The sequence below is a fragment of the Mandrillus leucophaeus genome, unplaced genomic scaffold, assembly GCF_000951045.1.
Source record: "Mandrillus leucophaeus isolate KB7577 unplaced genomic scaffold, Mleu.le_1.0 Scaffold124, whole genome shotgun sequence".
NCBI lineage: Eukaryota > Metazoa > Chordata > Mammalia > Primates > Cercopithecidae > Mandrillus > Mandrillus leucophaeus.
Genome location: NW_012100765.1, coordinates 2,458,327 through 2,478,662, shown reverse-complemented (window position 1 = coordinate 2,478,662; position 20,336 = coordinate 2,458,327). Strand labels below are relative to the sequence as shown.

Sequence of the window (20,336 nt, the reverse complement as noted above, 5' to 3'; positions counted from 1 at the left end):
CGTCGCGCTCGGCCATGGTCACCAGCATGGCCTCGATCCTGGACGGCGGCGACTACCGGCCCGAGCTCTCCATTCCGCTGCACCACGCCATGAGCATGTCCTGCGACTCGTCTCCGCCTGGCATGGGCATGAGCAACACCTACACCACGCTGACGCCGCTTCAGCCGCTGCCACCCATCTCCACCGTGTCTGACAAGTTCCACCACCCGCACCCGCACCACCATCCGCACCACCACCACCACCACCACCACCAGCGCCTGTCCGGCAACGTCAGCGGCAGCTTCACCCTCATGCGCGACGAGCGCGGGCTCCCGGCCATGAACAACCTCTACAGCCCCTACAAGGAGATGCCCGGCATGAGCCAGAGCCTGTCCCCGCTGGCCGCCACGCCGCTGGGCAACGGGCTAGGCGGCCTCCACAATGCGCAGCAGAGTCTGCCCAACTACGGTCCGCCGGGCCACGACAAAATGCTCAGCCCCAACTTCGACGCGCACCACACTGCCATGCTGACCCGCGGTGAGCAACACCTGTCCCGCGGCCTGGGCACCCCGCCTGCGGCCATGATGTCGCACCTCAACGGCCTGCACCACCCGGGCCACACTCAGTCTCACGGGCCGGTGCTGGCCCCCAGTCGCGAGCGGCCACCCTCATCCTCATCGGGCTCGCAGGTGGCCACGTCGGGCCAGCTGGAGGAGATCAACACCAAAGAGGTGGCCCAGCGCATCACCGCGGAGCTGAAGCGCTACAGTATCCCCCAGGCGATCTTCGCGCAGAGGGTGCTGTGCCGGTCTCAGGGGACTCTCTCCGACCTGCTCCGGAATCCAAAACCGTGGAGTAAACTCAAATCTGGCAGGGAGACCTTCCGCAGGATGTGGAAGTGGCTTCAGGAACCCGAGTTCCAGCGCATGTCCGCCTTACGCCTGGCAGGTAAGGCCGGGGCTAACCAGGGGCCAGGCTGCTAGGAAGAGGGCTCCTGGTCCGGTGCTTGTGGCCCAGGTCTGCGCCTCGAATCACTTATCTTGATTCTTTCCTTCTCTTTCCTATACACTTCCTCTTTCTTCTCGTTTCTAATTTCTTCTTCCGTTTTCTCTTTCTCTTCTGCTCTTCCCCTACTTTCTCTTCTCCCTTTTCATTTTCTTTCTTACTCTCTCCTTGTCCCTGAGCTTTCATTGACCGAGCCCGCCCCCGTTATATTCGCCCTCCTCTCAATGTGCCAACCTTTGCCCTCTGTCCGATCTTCCCAGGTACTGGAAGGCGGGATGGGCGTGTGCGTTTTCCTCTAGGAGGCCTGTCTTTCCAAGACTCACAAAAACCGGAACCTGCCCTTATTCAAAACCCTGTGCACTTCAAGTCTTTTTCAGACAACACATTTCAATTTTCCGGGCTGGCTAGTCTCCCTGTGCAGAGGCAGTTGAGAGGCTTTGCTCTGCAGAGGGAAGAGAGCTCTCTACTCTCCCACCCACCATATAGGCAAACTTATTTGGTCATTGGCCAAAGGCACAGCCTTGCCCGCGCGGGGAACCGGCGGCCAGGATACAACAGCGCTCCTGGAGACCATCTCTGGCCTTGGCGTTGGGGCAGGGACACTCTGACCGGGCTTGAGGGGCTCGGGCCAGCTCCAATGTCACTACCTACAGCGAGGGCAGGGTGTAAGGTTGAGGCGGTCACATTCACCGCTTTGGGAGGACATGGGAGAAGAGACTGAGGTGGAAAGCGCTTTGCCTTGCCCCGGTCCCAGCGTTTGCTGGGATTTGCCGGGGCTACGGGAGACACTGGGCGCTCGCGGGAAGAGGTGCCGAGAAATTAAAAATTCAGATTAGTTAATGCAGCCCGACCACGGGCTCCAGGCTCCGCCTTTGCATTAAGCGGGTGCTGATTGTGCGCGCCAGGCGACCGCGGGGAGGGCTGGCAGCCCGCGGGAGAGGACGGGTAGAGGCGCGGGTTACATTGTTCTGGAGCCGGCTCGGTTCTTTGTGCCTCCTCTAGCGGCCAAGCTGCGAGGTACAGCCCTCTATTGTTCTAGGAGCACAGAAACCTCCTGTGTGGGCGGCGGGTGCGCGAGCTGGAGGGAAAGATGCGGTAGTTACTGCGGCTGGCTCGCAGTTGCGCGCTTTTGTGCGCTCGGACCCCGCGCGGTGTGCGTGGCGACTGCGCTACCTCTAGGAGCCAGCCACTGGCCCAGAGGGGCAAAATGTCCAGACGCCCCTCACTGGGGAGGACACACTATACCCTATTACAGGCCAGGGTGGGCGGCTTCTGATGGACCGGGTGGAGGGGAGTATCTTTTAGGATTGGCGGGCAGTCTAGGGGAACAATTCGTGGTGGCGATGATTTGCATAGCACCGATCTTGGGATGCGCGCGGTTTCGAGCCGACCTCGCACAGCTCGCTTCCGGAGCTGCGAGCTCAGGTTTCTACCCCGGATCCCCAGGGCTTTCCTCGCACCACTGAGCCCAGCTTGTGGGGTGCACTCGACCGATGCCCGACAGGGCTGGGGAATGTGACAGGCAGCAGGTTCACCCCGGCTTGGGGAAGAGGCGTTTCCGCTTTGACAGCATTTTCCTTTGCCGGCTGCTGGTGGATTCCGATTCCCAGTCGGTAATCGCCCCGCAGTGTAGATCTAAGAAGGTAAAGAAAACCTGGTTTCCCTGCAAAGAGCCTCCCCCAAATTGGCGGACTCTGGATACTTTGAGTGGATTTAGAAATGTATGTAATCTTTCTCCTTTAGTTTATTTTTCATTCTCTCCTACAGTTTTCTCTGATTTGCTGTTGATTTGGGGCAAGATAAAGCAGCCAGTAGAGAGTAATAATAATAGCGGCGGGAAATAAACTGGAGGCTTACTGCTAGTTCTTAACATTGTAGTACCCCTTTGTCATAGATCCCCCCAAATGTCCCAGGCCCTTTCCAGTGGGTTTTAGCACCCGCCGGCTTCTTGGCACTGGGAACCAGAAGGATGGTCTTAGACGGGTACAGTTAAAGGCAGGATGACAGCTATTCTACTCCTGCTCATCTCAGAGCGCTGCCGCCCCCTCATGCCTGTCGCGCAAAGAACACAGCTTTTAAAAAACACGTGCCTTCTGCCCATATAGGTCTGAAAGTGATGTGGAAAGTAATGCTTCGCCTATTAGCGAGTTTCAGCTTTTAAAATGACCCCAAGCATTGCCGAGATGAGAAAGCGTGGCATCCCGGGGGTCTTCAGCCCCACCCGCGCCCGTGGTGCAAGTCTCCAGGGGCAGGCCCGGGAGAGCACTGCCCACGCCGCTAGATTTTCCGCAGAGAAGCGCTGAAACTGCCTTCGTGGGAGACAGAATGCCTCCTCCAGCGAGTGAAAAAGGCCTGCTGAGGACCCCGCTTTGCTCGAGCATTCAAATGTGTGTCTGTTTTATTACCCTGGGTTGAAAAGGGACAAGAGCTTTAGCCTTTTTATCTGGCCATTTTATCAGCAACTACAAGTGTGTTGAGTGGTTATTATTACATAGGAGGCTTTTCAGTTTGGGGTCAGTAGATCAGTCTCTTCAGACACTGAGGCAGAAGCTGGGACTGGTAAGTAGGTATTATGTGCTCGGAGTGCTAGGGGACAGGAGCAAATGGAGAAGAAAAGCGGAGCCTTTATCCACCGGGAATATCGATCGGAATCCCGCCGGGACGCCGCAGAGGGCCCTCGCCGTTGGGCCTTGGGGGTTTAACAAGCCCAGCGGCTCCGCAGGCGGCTCGGTCGGACTCCCGTGCCTGGAAGACACAGTTCCTGCCCCGCTACCGCCAAACCTGCCTCTTCTGTTTCTCTCTCATAGGTTATAGGTTCCCTTTCTCTCTCATTTTGGCCCCGTCCCCGGGTCCTGCCAAATCGCCAAGCAGGCTGGGGTTTAGGGGGCTCAGAATGAAGAGGTCTGATTTGACCAGCGCACCCTTAGGCGAGGTACTGCCGGTCACAACAGAGGGAGGTCCTTCCCAACCTGCCGGTGTAGTCACAGCCAAGGGTGGCACTTGAAAGGGGAGAAAACTTCGAAGAAACTCAGATTGCCCCAACATTAGATTTCAGAGAAATTGACTCCAAATGCCCGGATTCGTTCGGAAAGGGCGGCTAGGTGGCAAGTGGTTGCAACCCCGCCAGGTCGGGCCTTCGCAGAGGTTCCCCAAGACTAGCCCTTGCAGGGCGGTTTTCAGCAACCTGACAAGAGGCGGCCAGGACAAATTTCCGCGGGTTCGAGCACACACTGTCAGGCGTTGGGCCCCAGAGACCTCTAAACCAAGCACAAACAAGGAGGGAGTGAGAGAACCCAGGCGAGAACTTGAACGGGCGTCCCACTGAGGAAAAGCGAGGCCTCTGTGGCAGGCATGGTTTCTTCTGACGCCCGAAAATCGAGCGGAGCGCCCGACTACCTTTCCTGCAGAGGTTTCCGCCTCCAGTGAGCCCGGATCCCCCAGCGGCCTGCCGGAGGCTGGTCTCCAGTCCCCGCCATAGTCCGACGCACGGCCTTCTCCTGGCAGCAAGCTCCCAGCGGCCAGTCTGAAGCCAATTCTGTTCAGGCGGCCGAGGGCCCTTAGCCAACCCACCATGATATCGCCTGGGCCACCTGACGCCCGCAGCGGTGGGACACGGCCCGGGCAGTGCTCAGTGGCTCCTGCTAGGGGCAGCGCGTGCGTGCTTGTCTTCCGCTGCGCCGGGGATGTCCTTGGGTGACACGGGCCGCTGGGCACCTCCCAAGCCGAGGAAAGCGGACCCCCTTCGCAGAGTTTCGCGCCCACCCCCTAACCTCCCACCTCGTCTGTGGCTGCTCGGGCTCCCGACTCAGCCCACCTCTCCTGGCGGTTTAGTTAGGGATCCGAGCTGGAGAGGCTGAACTCAACCCTCGCCAGTACGGAACAGACGATGTGTTTGCCTGCTAGCTGCTTGGATGAATAATTGAAAAGTTCGCTGCAGTCTCTGCTTCGTCAAGTCCCGGGTGCCGGGAGAACACCTTCCCAACACGCATCAGGGTGGGCGGGAGCGGGCAGAGGAGGCGGGACCCGAGGGAGGAGAGTGAACCCGAGCAGGAGAAGCAGCTGAGGCAACCAGGCGCCCTCGACGCGAGAGGCTGGGCATTTATTTTTATTCTAGGCTTTCCACTGTGTGGTTATGTCACTTTCTCAAACAAATGTGTATATGGAGGGAGATCGATGCTGATAATGTTTAGATGATTAAAAGAGCATTAATGCTGGCAACAATAACGTAAACGTGTGGACCCAGATTTCATTGATCTGGAACTTGATCCGGCGCGTTTCCAGTAAGCCCGACGGCGCGCTCTTCCCAGCAGAGCGCTCGCCAGCGCCACGGCCCCGCGGCTTTCCAGCGGAGCCGCTTTGCCAGCTCTGCGCGGGTTCTCCCGTGTGACCGCAGCTCCTCCCACGCGAGGCCCCAGCCCGTCTCTACTTCCCCGAGGTTTTCTCCTCCTCTCGCGGGGCTCCAGTCCCTCTCCACGCCCCCCCACCCCACCCCGCCCCTGTGCGCACTCGCCGCTACTAGCGCTTCCGGCGGTCCCACTGGGCGGCTGGATCCGCGAAGCCAATGCGTGGAACGGTGCCCGAGGCTTCCTAACTATCCTGTGCTTGGCCGTTGCCACTGGGCCCTTGTGACCAAGCCCAGGTTTGAAAATGACGTGGCTAAAGCTGCCTGCTAACGGCAGACCTTAGTCAGCCGCAGATCCCCTCCCATCCTCATCGGTTCTCGTACTAAAAAAGGCTCACGCGCAGACTTTTTACGCAGGTGCATTCGTTGGACAATTAAACGTGGCCCTAGTAACAAAAGCCTGAACTTCATCCCCCCGAATAGCAGGCTGTGCGCTGGGCTGGTCGGGTCTAACTGGGAGAATCTTGTGTCCTACCTTGGCTGGTACAGGAAGTAAGAGAAGCAAACTGGGGAACCCTTGCCCCACCCCTTCCCAACCCCTGGACCTCCTGGGCCGAGGCCTGGGTCACTGGCCCATCGCGGGTGAGGAGGTGTCCTGTGGGACACCTGCATTGACTGGAAAAGAAACAACTTTAAAGCTCTTCCTTCCTGTTTGTGAGGGACACCACCACACACTGCCAACCACTCCCCTGGCCAAATGGTGGCTTGTTTTTCCAGAAGGAGCACTAAGGTGAATTTTATGGGAAAAAAAATAAAAGAGCAGGGACCAAAGTAGGGATAGAATGAGAACTAATCGTTCTGGTTTTTTTGAAATTATGAATCCCTCCTGTTGGAGAAGGCTGCGCTTTTCCAAGAGCGGATCTCAATCAGGAGGGAAAGCAGTGTTTTCCAGCCTTCTCCAAGAACAGTAATTAATAAGAGGAAGGAAAGGAGAGATGGGAAAGCAAATCGTGCATTGTTCTGCTTTGAGTTGAGGCAGAGGGTAGGCTGGTGTTTCTTCCTCATCTTCCCACCAGTGTTCTTCCTTAAAGAAGGGAGCTTTGGTACACCACCTTGGTTCCTAGTCAGAATGTGCCCTACCTGACCGTTTTAAACTACAGATTTGTAGTTAAAGATAGCTGGGTAATCAGATATGTAACTAAGGAGGAGGGTAGGTGATTTCCCTTTGGTCTGGCAGACAACTGGCTCCCTCCCCACAGCCCCCACTTGAAAGACTCCTAGGCTCTGGGAGGAGCAAGTGGACCTTTAGAGGATAGAATCATAGACTCTCTTCCACTCCCATCTTAGAATTTCAAGATTGGGCAGGATTCCTGTTGAATGGTGAGGGCCAGGCAAAGAATAAACTGATTACCCCAGATTCTGTGTCCCTACAAGGCACCAGCAACTGCTTCGCTCTCCTCTAGAGCCAGGTCTGCCCTGAACAATAGCACCCTAGGCCAGTTTTACCATCCCCAGCGCCAGACTTCAGCCCTGAGGGAAGGAGAGCCAGCCTCTCCTGCTGTCTTCAAACTGAGGCTTCATTTTACAGTCACCCCCTGATGTGGGAGAGAGCCTCCCCACCAGGTTTTCTGACCTTTAGACACTTCTTCTCTTCAAAGAAGAGACCAGAGGAACAGGACTGAAGAACTCTCAGGAAGACAGTCCTGGGCTTCATACTCTATGGCTACTGGCTGAATTTGGCAGAAAGTGTCTTCATGAAAAGTGGTATCATGAAGGGGGATCCCTGGAGCAAGGAAGACCTCAAGGGAGAAGCAGAGAGATTTCGTTTCTGGGTTCTTGCCAAATGAAGGGAAATTAGGAGGGAATAAATAGAAATAATTGCCTGGATAAAGGGCCCTGGGGAGGAGGGTGAAGATGGAGGCACCCTAGGCCTTAAACTTCATCTAGACTCCCTGGGCTATGCTGACTTCCGACCCTTTTAGGGACCTTTGTTTTTCCTGACTTGGGAAAAGTTCCTTCTTCCGGGGAGACAACTTAGAGGGGAGAGTCCATGATAAGGAAGCCCTCTGGGGTGATTTATGCTGTCAGGTACAGAGCTTCATCAGGTTAACTCACCCTGTGGGGCCCTGTCATCCCCTCTTATCACCCAGGCTTTTTCCCTAACCGACCTCAGTGCCTTCGGGGGAAAGGCTTTTTGATTTCCCAGTCTCATTCAAGGCAATGGCTGAAAAATGTACATAGGTTTTTCTATGGGCAGGTGGGGAAGAGGTAGGGAAGTAGATTGGGTGACCCAGCCCATCTAATGCCTGACATGGTGCAGATGGGCAAGACTTGGAGTCTGGCTGTGGGCTGTGCAGATAGAGATGGCCTCACATTGGGAGCAGGATTCCTAGAAGCTGTGGATGTTTATTATGAAAAACTGTCCCACACAAATTGTCCCAGAGGACAGGGAGGCTCTGCATTCCACCTCGGCGCCTCTTTCACCATTTGAGGATCCCTTACGCTTCTGTAGAAAGCAGACTTTGTTTGGGTTGGAAGCACACCTCCAGTGTAATTTAATCAGCATTGGACTTTGGCTCTTGTAATCAAATATACATATACTTTCTCCTGCAGGAAGAAAAATAATTTCTCTGTAACTGGTATTGACTTGAAGTCATGTAATCTCTGGAAAGCATCACATTTTTAAAGGGAAAGGTAAAATTAAGGGGAAAAGAACCCACAGTGTTAGTGGTTTGCTTTGTCATTACTAAGAAGAGCCAGTTATCGCTTAAGAAAGGGCAGAAGAAGCATTCCTAGAGCACATTCCTAGTGCTGCTCCAATTGTAGATATTTCATTTCCAGTTTTCTCTGTGCAGTCAGCCTCAGAGATGGTTAAGGATCGGAAACTAGGTTGACTGGCTCACCAAATTCTAGAATGTGGGCTTTATTACTTATGTTGCATTGACATCCTTGAAGGAACCTGTTTGACAGCTCATTTTTCTGCCCTATTTGGAGAGGCCACAGGCAGCAGCAGCTCCTTGAGTTCCAGCAGGATCTGGGTGGGTAGCAAGCCTTTTCTTTAAAGGATGATTGGCAGCCATCGTCAGCTTACTTCCCACTCCACCCCAGTGCCCTTGAGCATGAAGCTCTGTGCTAGTGTGTCCCCCTGGAGCAAGCCTGGAGTGCCCACCCCCCAGGGTGAGGTTCTGGGCTTTGCCCAAGTTGAGTCTGTTAGGGAATCTGTTGTAAACACAGATCCATTGATTTGCATTTGTCAGAGAGTAAAGTTAAACCAGTGAAAAGAGAAGCCCTTACCCTTTTATGCAGGGCCAGGGAAACCTTTCATATTGATCCTATTGATCCAACCTTTCCCTTTAAGGAAACCACATAGTTAAAGACCCTCGTTCAATAGATTTACCCTTCGTGCTTGTGATATTCCTTTAAGTGTTCTCATCTAGGATAGCTGGGCATTAAGCCCACACTCCAAACCAAACAAAAATGAAAAGGGGGTGGAAAGAGAGGGGGTCAGGAGGCAGAATTGTGGGAAGTGAAACTAAATCAAACTGAAATGTGTAATGACCCAGTTGGGGATGTTTTCCTCATTCTTCTAAAATGACATGCAGGGATAAAGACAAAATAGGTGCATTTTGGCATTTTTTTTTTTTTTTTGAGAAAAGGAAATCTGTTTATATGACTAGAGTAAAAATGTCTCAGGAACATCATTTTCTACTGTAAAATTATTTCAACTAAACCACCAGTTTGCTTTATTTAAGCTGGTTCACTTAAAAGCAGTGATGTTGCCACAATTATTTTGGCTCCTTTGTAGCAAATCAGAAAAAGGATTGTCCCCAGAAATGCAATATTTTGGACTCTGTATATGAGCATAAGCACCGAAGTCACTTGAAAAGAGAGGATTTGGAGTTTTTATGTTCTGCTGAAAGTGGGAAGCGGGGTGTAGAACTTCTGTTGTAGAGCAGAGTAGATGGAATAGGAATTGCCAGATATTGCTCAGTATCCCTCTTGCTTGCAGATATAAAAATGAAAGTCTCATTTGCCTCCAGAACCACCGGCACAATCCATTTCATTTCTTCCCTGGCTTTTTTTTCCTCTCTAAATAACATGCATTTGTGACTTTTTTCAACACAGTACATGAGCTATTCCTAATTGGCTATCTCTTGGGTTGTTTTTGTACATTCATGTTTGTTTTATGTGATTGGAAAATATTAATGATTTTGTAGGTGAGCTAATGTATTTATCTGCTGAGTGAGTTCAAAGGGCAGAGTTCAGCTATGGTTCAGGTTAATTGAACAGGAAGCAGTGAGCTCTCCAGGCTGTGTTGAACAAGGGATCAGTCCCTTAAAATATCACACTCAGCAAACACAATTTCACTGTCTTCATCCTAAAGTCTGATGTAAGAGGCTCAGATCAACTTGGATCACTTGTTTAAAAAACCAAAGCAAAGCACAGTAACTGCAGCAAAACCCTGGAGTCCCCCTCGGGGAAGAAGAGTTTTCTCATTGGCTAATTGCTTTATTGGTAGCACTGACCTGCAGAGCAGCTGCAGGAGCCTGGAAGAAGGCTTAGGCCTCAGAATAATGTGCTCCATTAGAACAGGGCAAGGCATTTTTTGTTTACTCAACTGGAGCTCCCTGCAAAGTGCCATTAACCCTGGCCCAACTGCTTGTGTGCTGCAAAAGCCAAAGGTCACACCAGTCAGTCTGTAGGCTCAACAGCTCTGCCCTGGTAGGAAGGTTGGGGGCGCATCCTGCTGGCACTGCCCTCCCAGGGGCTTGGGCCAGCCCTCTGGGCCCTTTCCAGAGTTTTGACTAAAGCAAGCAGTTGCACAACTAGTTTACATTTCCCAACTGCTGAATCATGTTTTGATGATTAAATAGTTTTGATCTCAGCACCATCAATCACACACATACACAAAATCCCCCCCACTGCCACTGTATTTTCTATTTATGCTCCCTTCATTACTGTGCATTACAATAAACAGAATTGTGCAAACGGTGCTTTTAGCAGGAATACAGTTCGGATAAGTGCTTGAATCAAGGGGAAGACAGACCTCCAAACATGGCTGGGGGGCTGTTTGATGGAAGAAAGGTTTCAAGTGGAGCCGGGGAGCACAGTCAGGGCTTCCACCGCCGGCAGGTGAACTAGAGTGCCACCTGCCGGGAGTCTTCTAACTGCACTAAGCCCTGCACCTTCCACAAGGTCCAATCCCCTTCTTTCACTTTGTTCCTAATATCCTTGTCCCCATTCCCCACCCTCCAGATCACTACCCATGCAAACATTATCTTCCCAGAAGTAGCTTAAAGGGCTTTTTCCTGGTCCTTTGAAACTCTAAGCTCTGCCTCTTCTAATTCATTGCCAAGGAGAAATCAACAGTTCTGCTGTCTTAGATGAGGTGATTTGCCCATCCTGCACATTGAGGTAATAGTCTCCTGCTCAGTTGGACTGTGCTTGGGGGAGGAGAAGCAAAGAAAGCAAAGAATAGCCGTGGGAGGGAAAACGAATGATTATGTGTGGAAGAAAAATGGCTCCGTTGATTGTGCCAGTGAGGGCTGTGCCAACTGTAAGGTGTTCTGCAAAGATAAAATATTGTACAAAGGAGAGAGGATGGGAGAGAATTAGCGTCTACAGGGAGGACATCGAGAAAGAGATATGCCAAATCAGCAAACTAGAGTTGGGCTTTGTGAAATCCCCTGGAAAGAGAAAAAGTGAACCAGCCGTTTTGCAATTGCAAAGAAGTGAGCCAGTGAACTAGACTTCGAGCCAGAATGTGGAGCTGGCTGTAGCTCTGTGGGTGGCAGCAATTTCCACACTTGCTTCACATAGACCCCTGCCTGGAGCCCCTGGTAGCAGAGCGCCTGTGGCTGGGTTGCTGCCTCCACACCCCGGCGCAGGCTTCAGGACCACGAACAGCGCCATGGAGGAATGCTGTCTGAGCGAGTTTCCACCTCAGCCTACACAAGGGAGATGAACCTGCTACTGGGGTTAAATCCAGGCAAGAGCTTGACCAGTAACTCCAGCTCTGTAGGTCTCAGCGCCCCAGTGCAGGGCCTTATATTTTCCTCTGGAGCCCTGTGGCTTTTCGGTTCTCTGTGTGAGATCAGCAATAATAAGGGGAAGAGGAGGCGGCGTCTGAGTGAGAAGACAAAAGAGGCTGAACGACTCTTTCCTTCTGAAGAGGAAGAGCATTTCCACCGCTGGGGGGCGGGGGATTGAACTGTTTTTCTCCATGTTGCTGCCTTCTGCAGGCATGATTGCCACCCTCAACGGGATATTTTAGATTTAGGCTTTCCCTTCGAGTGTTACTGTCTGCCTGCCCCCATGCCCCACCCCCAAGGTATACACAAAGGGATGTTTTTGTTTCCCCAGTTGCCTGCACTTGATTTTTGAAAGCATGACTTTCATTACATTTAACAATATTCTCACATTATAGCAGCAGTAATGTCACAGGGAGAGCCAACTGTGGAGCATCACCACCTTCGATTAGAAACTGGATTTGATTTCTTGAGAGCCTAGTGATGAGGGTCTTTTTAAGAAAAGCCTTGACACTGCTTCTGCCCCTGACCCCCTCCAAAGGACCAGAGATGTTGAGTGACTTCCTCCAGGCCACACAGTGGAGTCGTATGTCACTGGCCAGGATGAGAGCTGACAGTAGGCACTGACCCCTGACTCTGGCCTTTTTCAATCAGTTGCTCTGCTTTATTTCTGTTTTTATTCCAGAGAAAAGAGATAGGAGGGTCCTTTTGGTCTGTGAGCATAACTCACATCTCTTTGGGTTTTGAGTAAAATGGCCCTTGACTTCCTAAAGCTAATTAAAATGTAAAACTTTTGCCTTATTTCAAGTAACTTTAGTTCAGACCTAATTTATTGCTAAGGTGGTTCTCAGGGAGGTGGAGCATTGGAACAGAAAAGTGTGTCTCATTTAAAAGTCAAAGGTGTGATAAATGAGAATTTTTTTTCCCCTGTGACAATTTATCTTCAAGTTCCAGGTGGCTCTTGTGTAAAAGGAGGGAAAGTCCAGCCCAAAACAAAACAAACCTGGTAGAGCATTCAAATTTGATGTTGAAAAAAAATTGTTTCTGTGTGTCTAAATGCCCAAAATTTCGTTCTAAAAATGAGCAGGAACATATCTGAATCAGATATAAAAATGGGTGTTATATGTATTTTGTAAACTTTGACTAAAGAAGTTTCTTCCAGCTGTGTAATCTTTGAATCTGTGGATGTGCCTGTCTCAGGAGTTGTTGGGTTCCACTGTCAAAACCTTTTCCAGTAAAACATGGATTTGGCAACAATAAGTGTAGCCTTTTTGGCCCACTTTATATGCATCACTGCATCTTACTAAAATGAGGCATTACGCTCTGCAAGGACTTGTACTGAATGCATTTCCTTTGTAATGAACTCAATATGCTTTTGAAAAGATATTTTGACAGAACTGCCGCATAAACAAGACCTTTTATATTATCTGTTTTGACTCCAAATACTGAAAAATATGTGGGGTACGATAATTTTATGCTTTTCTGAATTAGTGCCATAGATCCCCAAACCTAAAAGATGTAGGGGAAAAATTCTTCTTGGATGCAATTGCCTCCTAAGTTCATTTAAGTATACCAGAGTTCATTTCAGTTCATATTCAAGGGACAAGAGTGAATTCTGTATTCACTTTCAATGGCTAACCCTTCTCATCCTTTCTTTCATTCTTCTGAAGAGGAAGAGGTGCACTTCCTGTTGAAGACCAAATCCTCTCCTGCCTTCTCAGTACTCCATGCTTCCTGTATGTAGATGTCCCTGCCTTTGTGAAGTTTTCTCTGTCCTCCTAAATTGAGATCTCCTTGGACCATCCCTCCCTTTGCATTTATAACATAGATAGGTATCGCCTGCTGTCTTGTCAGTGTTGCCCATTAGATTAAGATCCAGAAGAGGAGGTTAGATACAGCATACAGGAGGCAGCCAATAAATATCTGTTAATAAGTTAATAAATAGTTTTCTTTTATATGACACTGTTTCTACCCATTTTATTTCCCCCGTATTATTGTAGATGGCATCTGAAAAGGAATCATCAGCCCCAGCACATCATTTAGGAGAAGTATTTCACAATGTCAAGTTCTCATCAATGTGACTTTCCTCCCAAATTATGATATTATAACCATGTATTAATTCTAAAGGGAATCTCAAAGTAGGGTTGAGTCTTATCCAAATCTTCAGATTATTGCCAATGGAGCAAGATATGTGAAATGATCATCACTAGACACTAGACTAGGGACCCATTTTGCCAGTTGGCTCTAGTTCCCCCAAAGTAACCCTCCCCAGTCAGTCAGTTCTCCTCGTTTTCCTGCTCAGACGTTGTCCTCACTGTCCCGTCCATGTCTTTGCACATTCTGTTCCTTCTGCCTGGAATTCCTTATCTCATCAATCCCTCTCCAGGTCTTATCATTCCTAGCCACCTCCAATCCTCCTTCTCTGAAATCTTCCCAGCTAACTTTGGCCCATTCCTTTCTCTTTATTTCTGAACTCGACTTGCAATCATTGCAAATGACAGAACAGCCTTGTTGACTCTGGTCTTACACTGCTCTCTAGGTCTTTTCTGTGTCTCCCTTTCTTCCCCATGGCTCTGGAGGGGAGATAGCATATCTTTGAGTTCCCCATAGCTGCTGGTCCGTGGTTGAACCCACACCAGGCATTCTTTTTTGAGTAAGTCATTTGATGGCCCCCTATCTATCTTTACGGAAGCCCCTAATTTCAGTCACTCAATGGGAGAATAGGTTGGGTGTGTTTACTTACATCTATCATTCTTTTCTAGCTTCTTCTCTTGAAATGGGGTATTCTTCTCTTATTTTGCTTTTTGAGCCAGAACCTCACTTTGTCACCCAGGCTGGAGTGCAGTGGCGCAATCTCGGCTCACTGCAATGTCCATCTCCAGGGTTCAATTGATTATCCTGCCTCAGCCTCCTGAGTAGCTGAGATTACAGGCACCTGTCACTACACCTGGCTAATTTTTGTATTTTTAGTAGAGACAGGGTTTCACCATGCTGGCTAGGCTGGTCTCAAACTCCTGACCTCAAGTGATCCTCCTGCCTTGGCCTCCTAAAGTGTTGGGATTACAGGCATGAGCCACTGCGCCCAACCTAAAAAAGGGGTATTCTTTTCTGTAAATGTTTTGGTCATTGATGGAAATGTTGGCTTACATAATTTAAAATGGATTTCTGTGTTAATCTGAAATGAGACATAAGCTTAATATAGAGAATACAGGGCTCGTGATGTCTTGGTTAATAGCAAAGGTTGTTCTGCTTCATACAAAGTGCAAAATTTTACCCACCTCAGGTGCCAGCAATCATATCAGCAAATCAGAGAGACTACCTTCCTATTTTAAGTCATTTTAATTATCAGTAAACTAAACTTGCATTTAAACAACCGTTACTTGAGATACTACAAGTGCTTAGGTTATTAATAACTTAAAGTTACCTGTGAAGGAAAAAGTCAGAGGTTAATATTTTTATGTTTTTATTTTTATTTTATATTTTATTCTTTTCCTTTGATGAATCCATTGCTGCCTACACTGTACTGAACTAAGTAGTTAGGAGTGAAAATATATGAACTAGCCCTTGTGCCTCTTCGATTTTACTGTATATTTAAGATTTGAGTGGATATATCCTCACTTACTTTTACAAAATCCATATGGAATTGAGTGAGAACAGAGTTTATTGTTATCTCAACTTTAGTTAGAAACTGAAACAAAGATCATTTATTTGCTATACATCTCATGCAGAAATTATATATTTCCTTGTGATATTTCATCTTTTTTTACAGTTATGTTTTGACCTTCATATTACATGAGTAACCAATTATGAAGACTAAGCATTTATGGACAGAATTTAGTGTTAAAGCATTCCAGATTTTTATTTTCTGTTGCCTTGAATTGAATGCATTGCTGTGCTGCATGATAACTGGGTAAACAATTGACCTGTGTGACTGTCATTTTTGTGCCTTGCATAACCAAACCAAGTTTCCTTTGACACTAAGGCAGAGACAGGCAGAGTTGAGCTGGGCAGGAAGCAGCTCTGAGGCCTCCCTGAAGGGCCTTAGACTCCCAGTGTGGGAGTCAGAGGCCACCCTGTTCTCTGGCTACGGCACCATAGCCTAGACATGGCTGGCACCAAAGGCTATACACTTCCTTCTTTAGCCTCCTTTTCTGCCCTCTTCCTAAAGGAAGCAACTGGGACCAGAAAGAGTCCATATTGCTAGCACTGCTCCTCCCTAACCAGTTCTCCATCCAGAGCCTTAGATTCAGGTTTGCACAGGCAGATTCTGGAAAGTCCATTGAAAGAGCAGGGTGCAGAGTAAATAGGTAATGAATTGGAGGGGAAAGGGAGGAAAGTTCACAGCAGAGACAGGTGGGCTTTTCTAAGTGGATAAGCTACACCAACTCAAGAATCCAAGTATTCCACCCCTGGAAAGCAAGAGGTGAAAGCAAGTTGGTTCCATTGCTGAAAGCAAGTCACCTGCCTGAGTCCAGAGACAGGGTGGAAAGGCTCTACAAAGTTACATGGCAGGAAGCATGGGCACAGAAAAGGCAAGCATGAGGAATTGGAGGGGGTTTTTGGGTTTTTTTGTTTGTTTGTTTGTTTCATTTTGTTTTGTTTGCATTCTACCTCATGCTACGTATTTTAGCTCATTTATTATTGGAAGATGCCCCTGCTATAGTGATACATGAACATCAAGGATGTCCAATAGTATAGGGCTAATTTTGGCAACAGACAGAAGATAAGCGTAGGGGTATTTCACATTCATAAGTAACAAACCTATGCCCACTTTGACAGGAACCATACCTCTTTGTACTGTGACTGTTTGTGACATGCTTGATCTTCTCGACTAGATCATAGCAAGCAGGGACCCTGAGCTTTGTTCTCTTGCATCTTCCCTTTAGCCCCACCACAATGCCTAACATATAGTTTGCACTTAGTAAATATGCAAAGCTAAATGATCCCCAGCATCTCACTGCTCTAGTGTCCCAATGGGAGATCCCCTCAAGCCCCACCAGGTGATTGCTTGTAGCTCAACCTGTATTTTATTTTATTTTATTTTATTTTATTTTATTTTATTTTATTTTATAGACAGAGTCTTGCTCTGTCACCCAGGCTGGAGTGCAGTAGTGCAATCTCGGCTCACTGCAACCTCCGCCTACTGGGTTCAAGCTATTCTCCTACCTCAGCCTCCCAAGTAGCTGGGATTACAGGTACCCACCATTATGCCCAGATAATTTTCATATTCTTAGTAGAGATGAGGTTTTGCCATGTTGGCCAGGCTGATCTTGAACTCCTGACCTCAGGTGATCCACTCACTTTGGCTTCCCAAAGTGCTGGGATTACAGGTGTATGCCACCATGCCTGGCCTCAACCTGTATTGTAAAATAGGGTTGCAGTTTAAACTTTTAAATTTTGTTCTACTACAATAATTACCAAATTCCAGGGGAGCAAGGTCCAAGCCTGTTGCCTACAGAAGTTAAGGCATCCAATTCAGATCTCAATTATTCTGTGTCAAGAAAATCTAAACAAGGCAAACACTGCTTAGGGTTTACCAATGAATATAGAAACAAGTTGGAAGTGATATCAAAAACATCAAAAGGTTCACTCATTTATGACTTGAACAGTGTCTCAGTTTTTTTAACCTTAGGTTCTACATCTGGAGCATACTTTTTTAAAAATCATAAGCAGTGTTAAAAAATACTTGGCAGTTTTGTCTTGATTCTTAATGTGAGTGTTAAGGGATGCCGTCCATTAGTGAGTACACGCCAGATCATGTGTTTATTGCATCCTCCTTCTTCCCTGCCTGCCCCTAATGATCTGGTGCACAGAGGGCTACTTGAGCTGACTTATATGGATCTCAGTTGCTGTCATTTGTGCATACTTAATTCAGAGAGGTGATCACATTGATTTCCAAGCCCCAGTTTTTAAGACACTGTACTCACGTAGATATCTTAGCTGCTCTATGTTGTCTGAAAAGGAAAACATTTTAAGCCTTTGGAAGCAATTTTGATGGACATTTCATTGTGTTCTATATTACTCACATAATTAAATTTCCTTCACGTCAAAGTCTGTTTAAAATTAAATTGAGAAATATTTTTGAGTTCCATCGGGCAGATAACTTTGTTTAGCTAGATTCATTCTGCATACTTATGAAATGGCATCCTATGAATCAATACCCAGTGCTCACAGTTCCCCTGAATGTGAAGAACTGGCACCCTTAGTAGGCAGTTGTAGTCTCCTGTAATTAATAACAAGCTGTCCCTAGTTATTGAATGTGTTTACCCTGTAATTCTAGAAAGTTCTTGTGTTTTTATGCCTGTGGTTTGGCAGACTGATTTATTCAGATGCTGAGCATTGTGAACTAAATTCATAACTTCTTTCATGCATTAGCTGGAGTCATAGGACTCTTATTTTACAGACTCACAGTCCAGCTCATAGTGGCTAGCTTTCTTTGGGTCATACCAGAGTCTTATTTGCATGGCCAAAGGGGTAGAATTCCAACTTGGGTTTGAAAGCAAATAGGGTAAATTGTCAGAAGATGTATTCCTGTATGCATCTTTGGAAACAAGACATAGGAACGAACCCTTATTTTTCAACTCTACCCACCCTGCTGAGGACAGAAGAACAAGCCCTCCTCATCTTTTAACCTGCCTCTCCTTGAGACAGCCATTCCATTAAATTCTATGGCAAGGGAATCTATGGTGTTCAAGCTGTAATTGAAGAATTGGTATTCCATAAACGCTGCTTTAATTTAAAAAAAAAAATGTTCCAAAGAACTGCTTTTTGTTGCATTGTTAATTAGCCTTTGAACATTTTTGAATTCATTATAACCTTCAAGGTCTGCCAAGGTCTTTATGGTTTCTTGTTTATGGTTTTGCCTCTAAATAACTGTAGGTACATTGTAATGCTATTGTGAGCCTTAAGTAAGTTAATGCATATAGATGCTTAGAACAACTGGTAAATAGTAAATACTTGCTAAAATAGCTGCCATTATTATTGATTGATTAATTTTCTGTAACTTCTGCATATATCAGCAGGAAATTTGGCCTGAGTCACCAACGTTCCCATAGTTTTTATACATTAAGAATATTGCCTGGCATTGTCAATGACAGCATGAGCCAAACAGATCCAGTTTGTATCTGAGCCATCATATACTAGCTCTGTGATGTCAGGCAGGGGACTACTCTTGAAGAGCCTCAGTTCCCTCCTCTGTAGGAGGAGGACAGGGTAGGTCCTGACATTATCTAGTCGGTGTACAGATTAAATGAGATGCCATAGGATGTATGGCACCTGGTACATTGCCTCCTACCTCCTCAGTTCTGCAGTTAACATCCTATCACACATGGGCACATCTGCACTTCAACATAATTTCTTTGTCATTTTCTCAGGTGAGATTTAGGATGAGTGAGATTGCCAGACTTACACTCATCACTGGGCATTCTCTTTGCAAACTGGCCAACTATGCAGCCGGACTATTTACTCCCCACCCCCAGTGTCCTTTTAAGACTCCCTTAACAATTATGGGCATTTTGCTAAGCTCATGCTTAGAACCCAGAAGTTGACTGTGCACACAGTAGATTCTGACTGAATCCCTACAGGCTTAGATTGGAATACAGTGCACTTTGCAAGTGTGGTATGTATTGAGCAGACATTCTATATTTGATGGAAGTTCTCATATAAAAATGGCAACTAAGCCAACAAAGCTCAAATCATCTGCCTCTATAATGATCACAGGTTTGAGAGGTCTTATCAGAAAGTTATTTTTATAGATGCCCAGGTGGTCATGAGATTAAAAATGCTAAGGAGAATGGCTTCCTCTTTAACCTCTTTTCTGTTTTTGATATGTCTGGGCCCTGCTTTTTTATCTCGTTCCCCAAATCCATTCACTTAGGTTCTGACTTGGCTCCCCGGAGAGCTCCAGTTTTGGTTTATACCATCATCTTTATTCCCAAATTAGGATCCTTAACAAGGAAAGAGAAAAGAAAGAAAACCTATAGACATCCAGATGTTGCTTTTTCTGAAGTAGTAACTTTATTTGATAATATTTTGAAGCCATGGGCCACTGAATTCTCAGCATGCAAGTTTATTTAAACAGTCTCTAGTATCCTTTCCTGACCCCAAATTACTTTCAAGCATTAATTGTCCTAGTGGTTTCATGGCCACAGTATTTCATATTCATTAGTGTTTTCATGAAAAATTATAACACTAATTAGAGTGGCTTCCAGTTAATTCACTTGGTGATTCATTATTCTCTCCTTCTTGGTGATCTGCATGTGGTCATCCTGGAGAAAGCATCCAAGGGTAATTGCAGCTCTATTCCCTGAGTGATTGCCTAATGCCATTAGTTCTGATCCACAGGAGCATCTCGGGCAGCTCTGATGGGGTCTGATTATAGCTGCACCCTCGTCCAGCCCTTTGGATTCAGGGAGAAAGGGAAGCCTGCAGTGAGGACTGGTCCTCCGGAGGGGTCTAGGGAAGCAGAGGGGAGGGACGTCTTAGAGAAAAGGAAGTAGGAGCAGGGGAGGGAGTTCAGGGATTTGAACATCACTTTAACATCATCTAGAACCTGGGGTAAGGACAGGATAGAGTAAAATCTGCCCTGATAATTTGCACAAAGAGTAAGGAAGGTGGTTTCTCTTCAGTTTCAGCAGACATGTGGCCAGGCACTGAGCTGGAGTTTGGAAACCTGGTTCCCTCTCAGAGCTCTGACATCCAGTTCTTCCAGTTGAAAGTTCATTTGACCTCATTCCCATTAGGATGGCTGCTGTCAAAACAAAATGAAAACAAAAAATAACTAATGTTGGCAAGGATGTGGAGAAATTGGAACGTTGTGTGCTGTTGGTAGGACTGTAAGATGGTGTAGCCACTACGGAAATAGTATGGCAGTTCCTCGGAAATTTAAAGTGTGAATTATCACATGACCCAGAAATACCACTTCTGAGTATATACTCCAAAAGAACCGAAAGCAGGGTCTCAAAGAGATATTTGTACACCCA

At 47.5% G+C, this 20,336-nt stretch overlaps 1 protein-coding gene across 1 annotated transcript in view; it reads left to right on the top strand.

Annotated features, from left to right (window-relative positions):
- Positions 1-20,336, top strand: part of ONECUT2 (one cut homeobox 2) — a 57,120-nt gene that overhangs the window by 6,904 nt on the left and 29,880 nt on the right. Inside the window, exon 3 of the mRNA XM_011971745.1 lies at positions 1-927. Coding sequence (XP_011827135.1) covers positions 1-927 — 927 coding nt within the window. The remainder of the gene's footprint in view (positions 928-20,336) is intronic.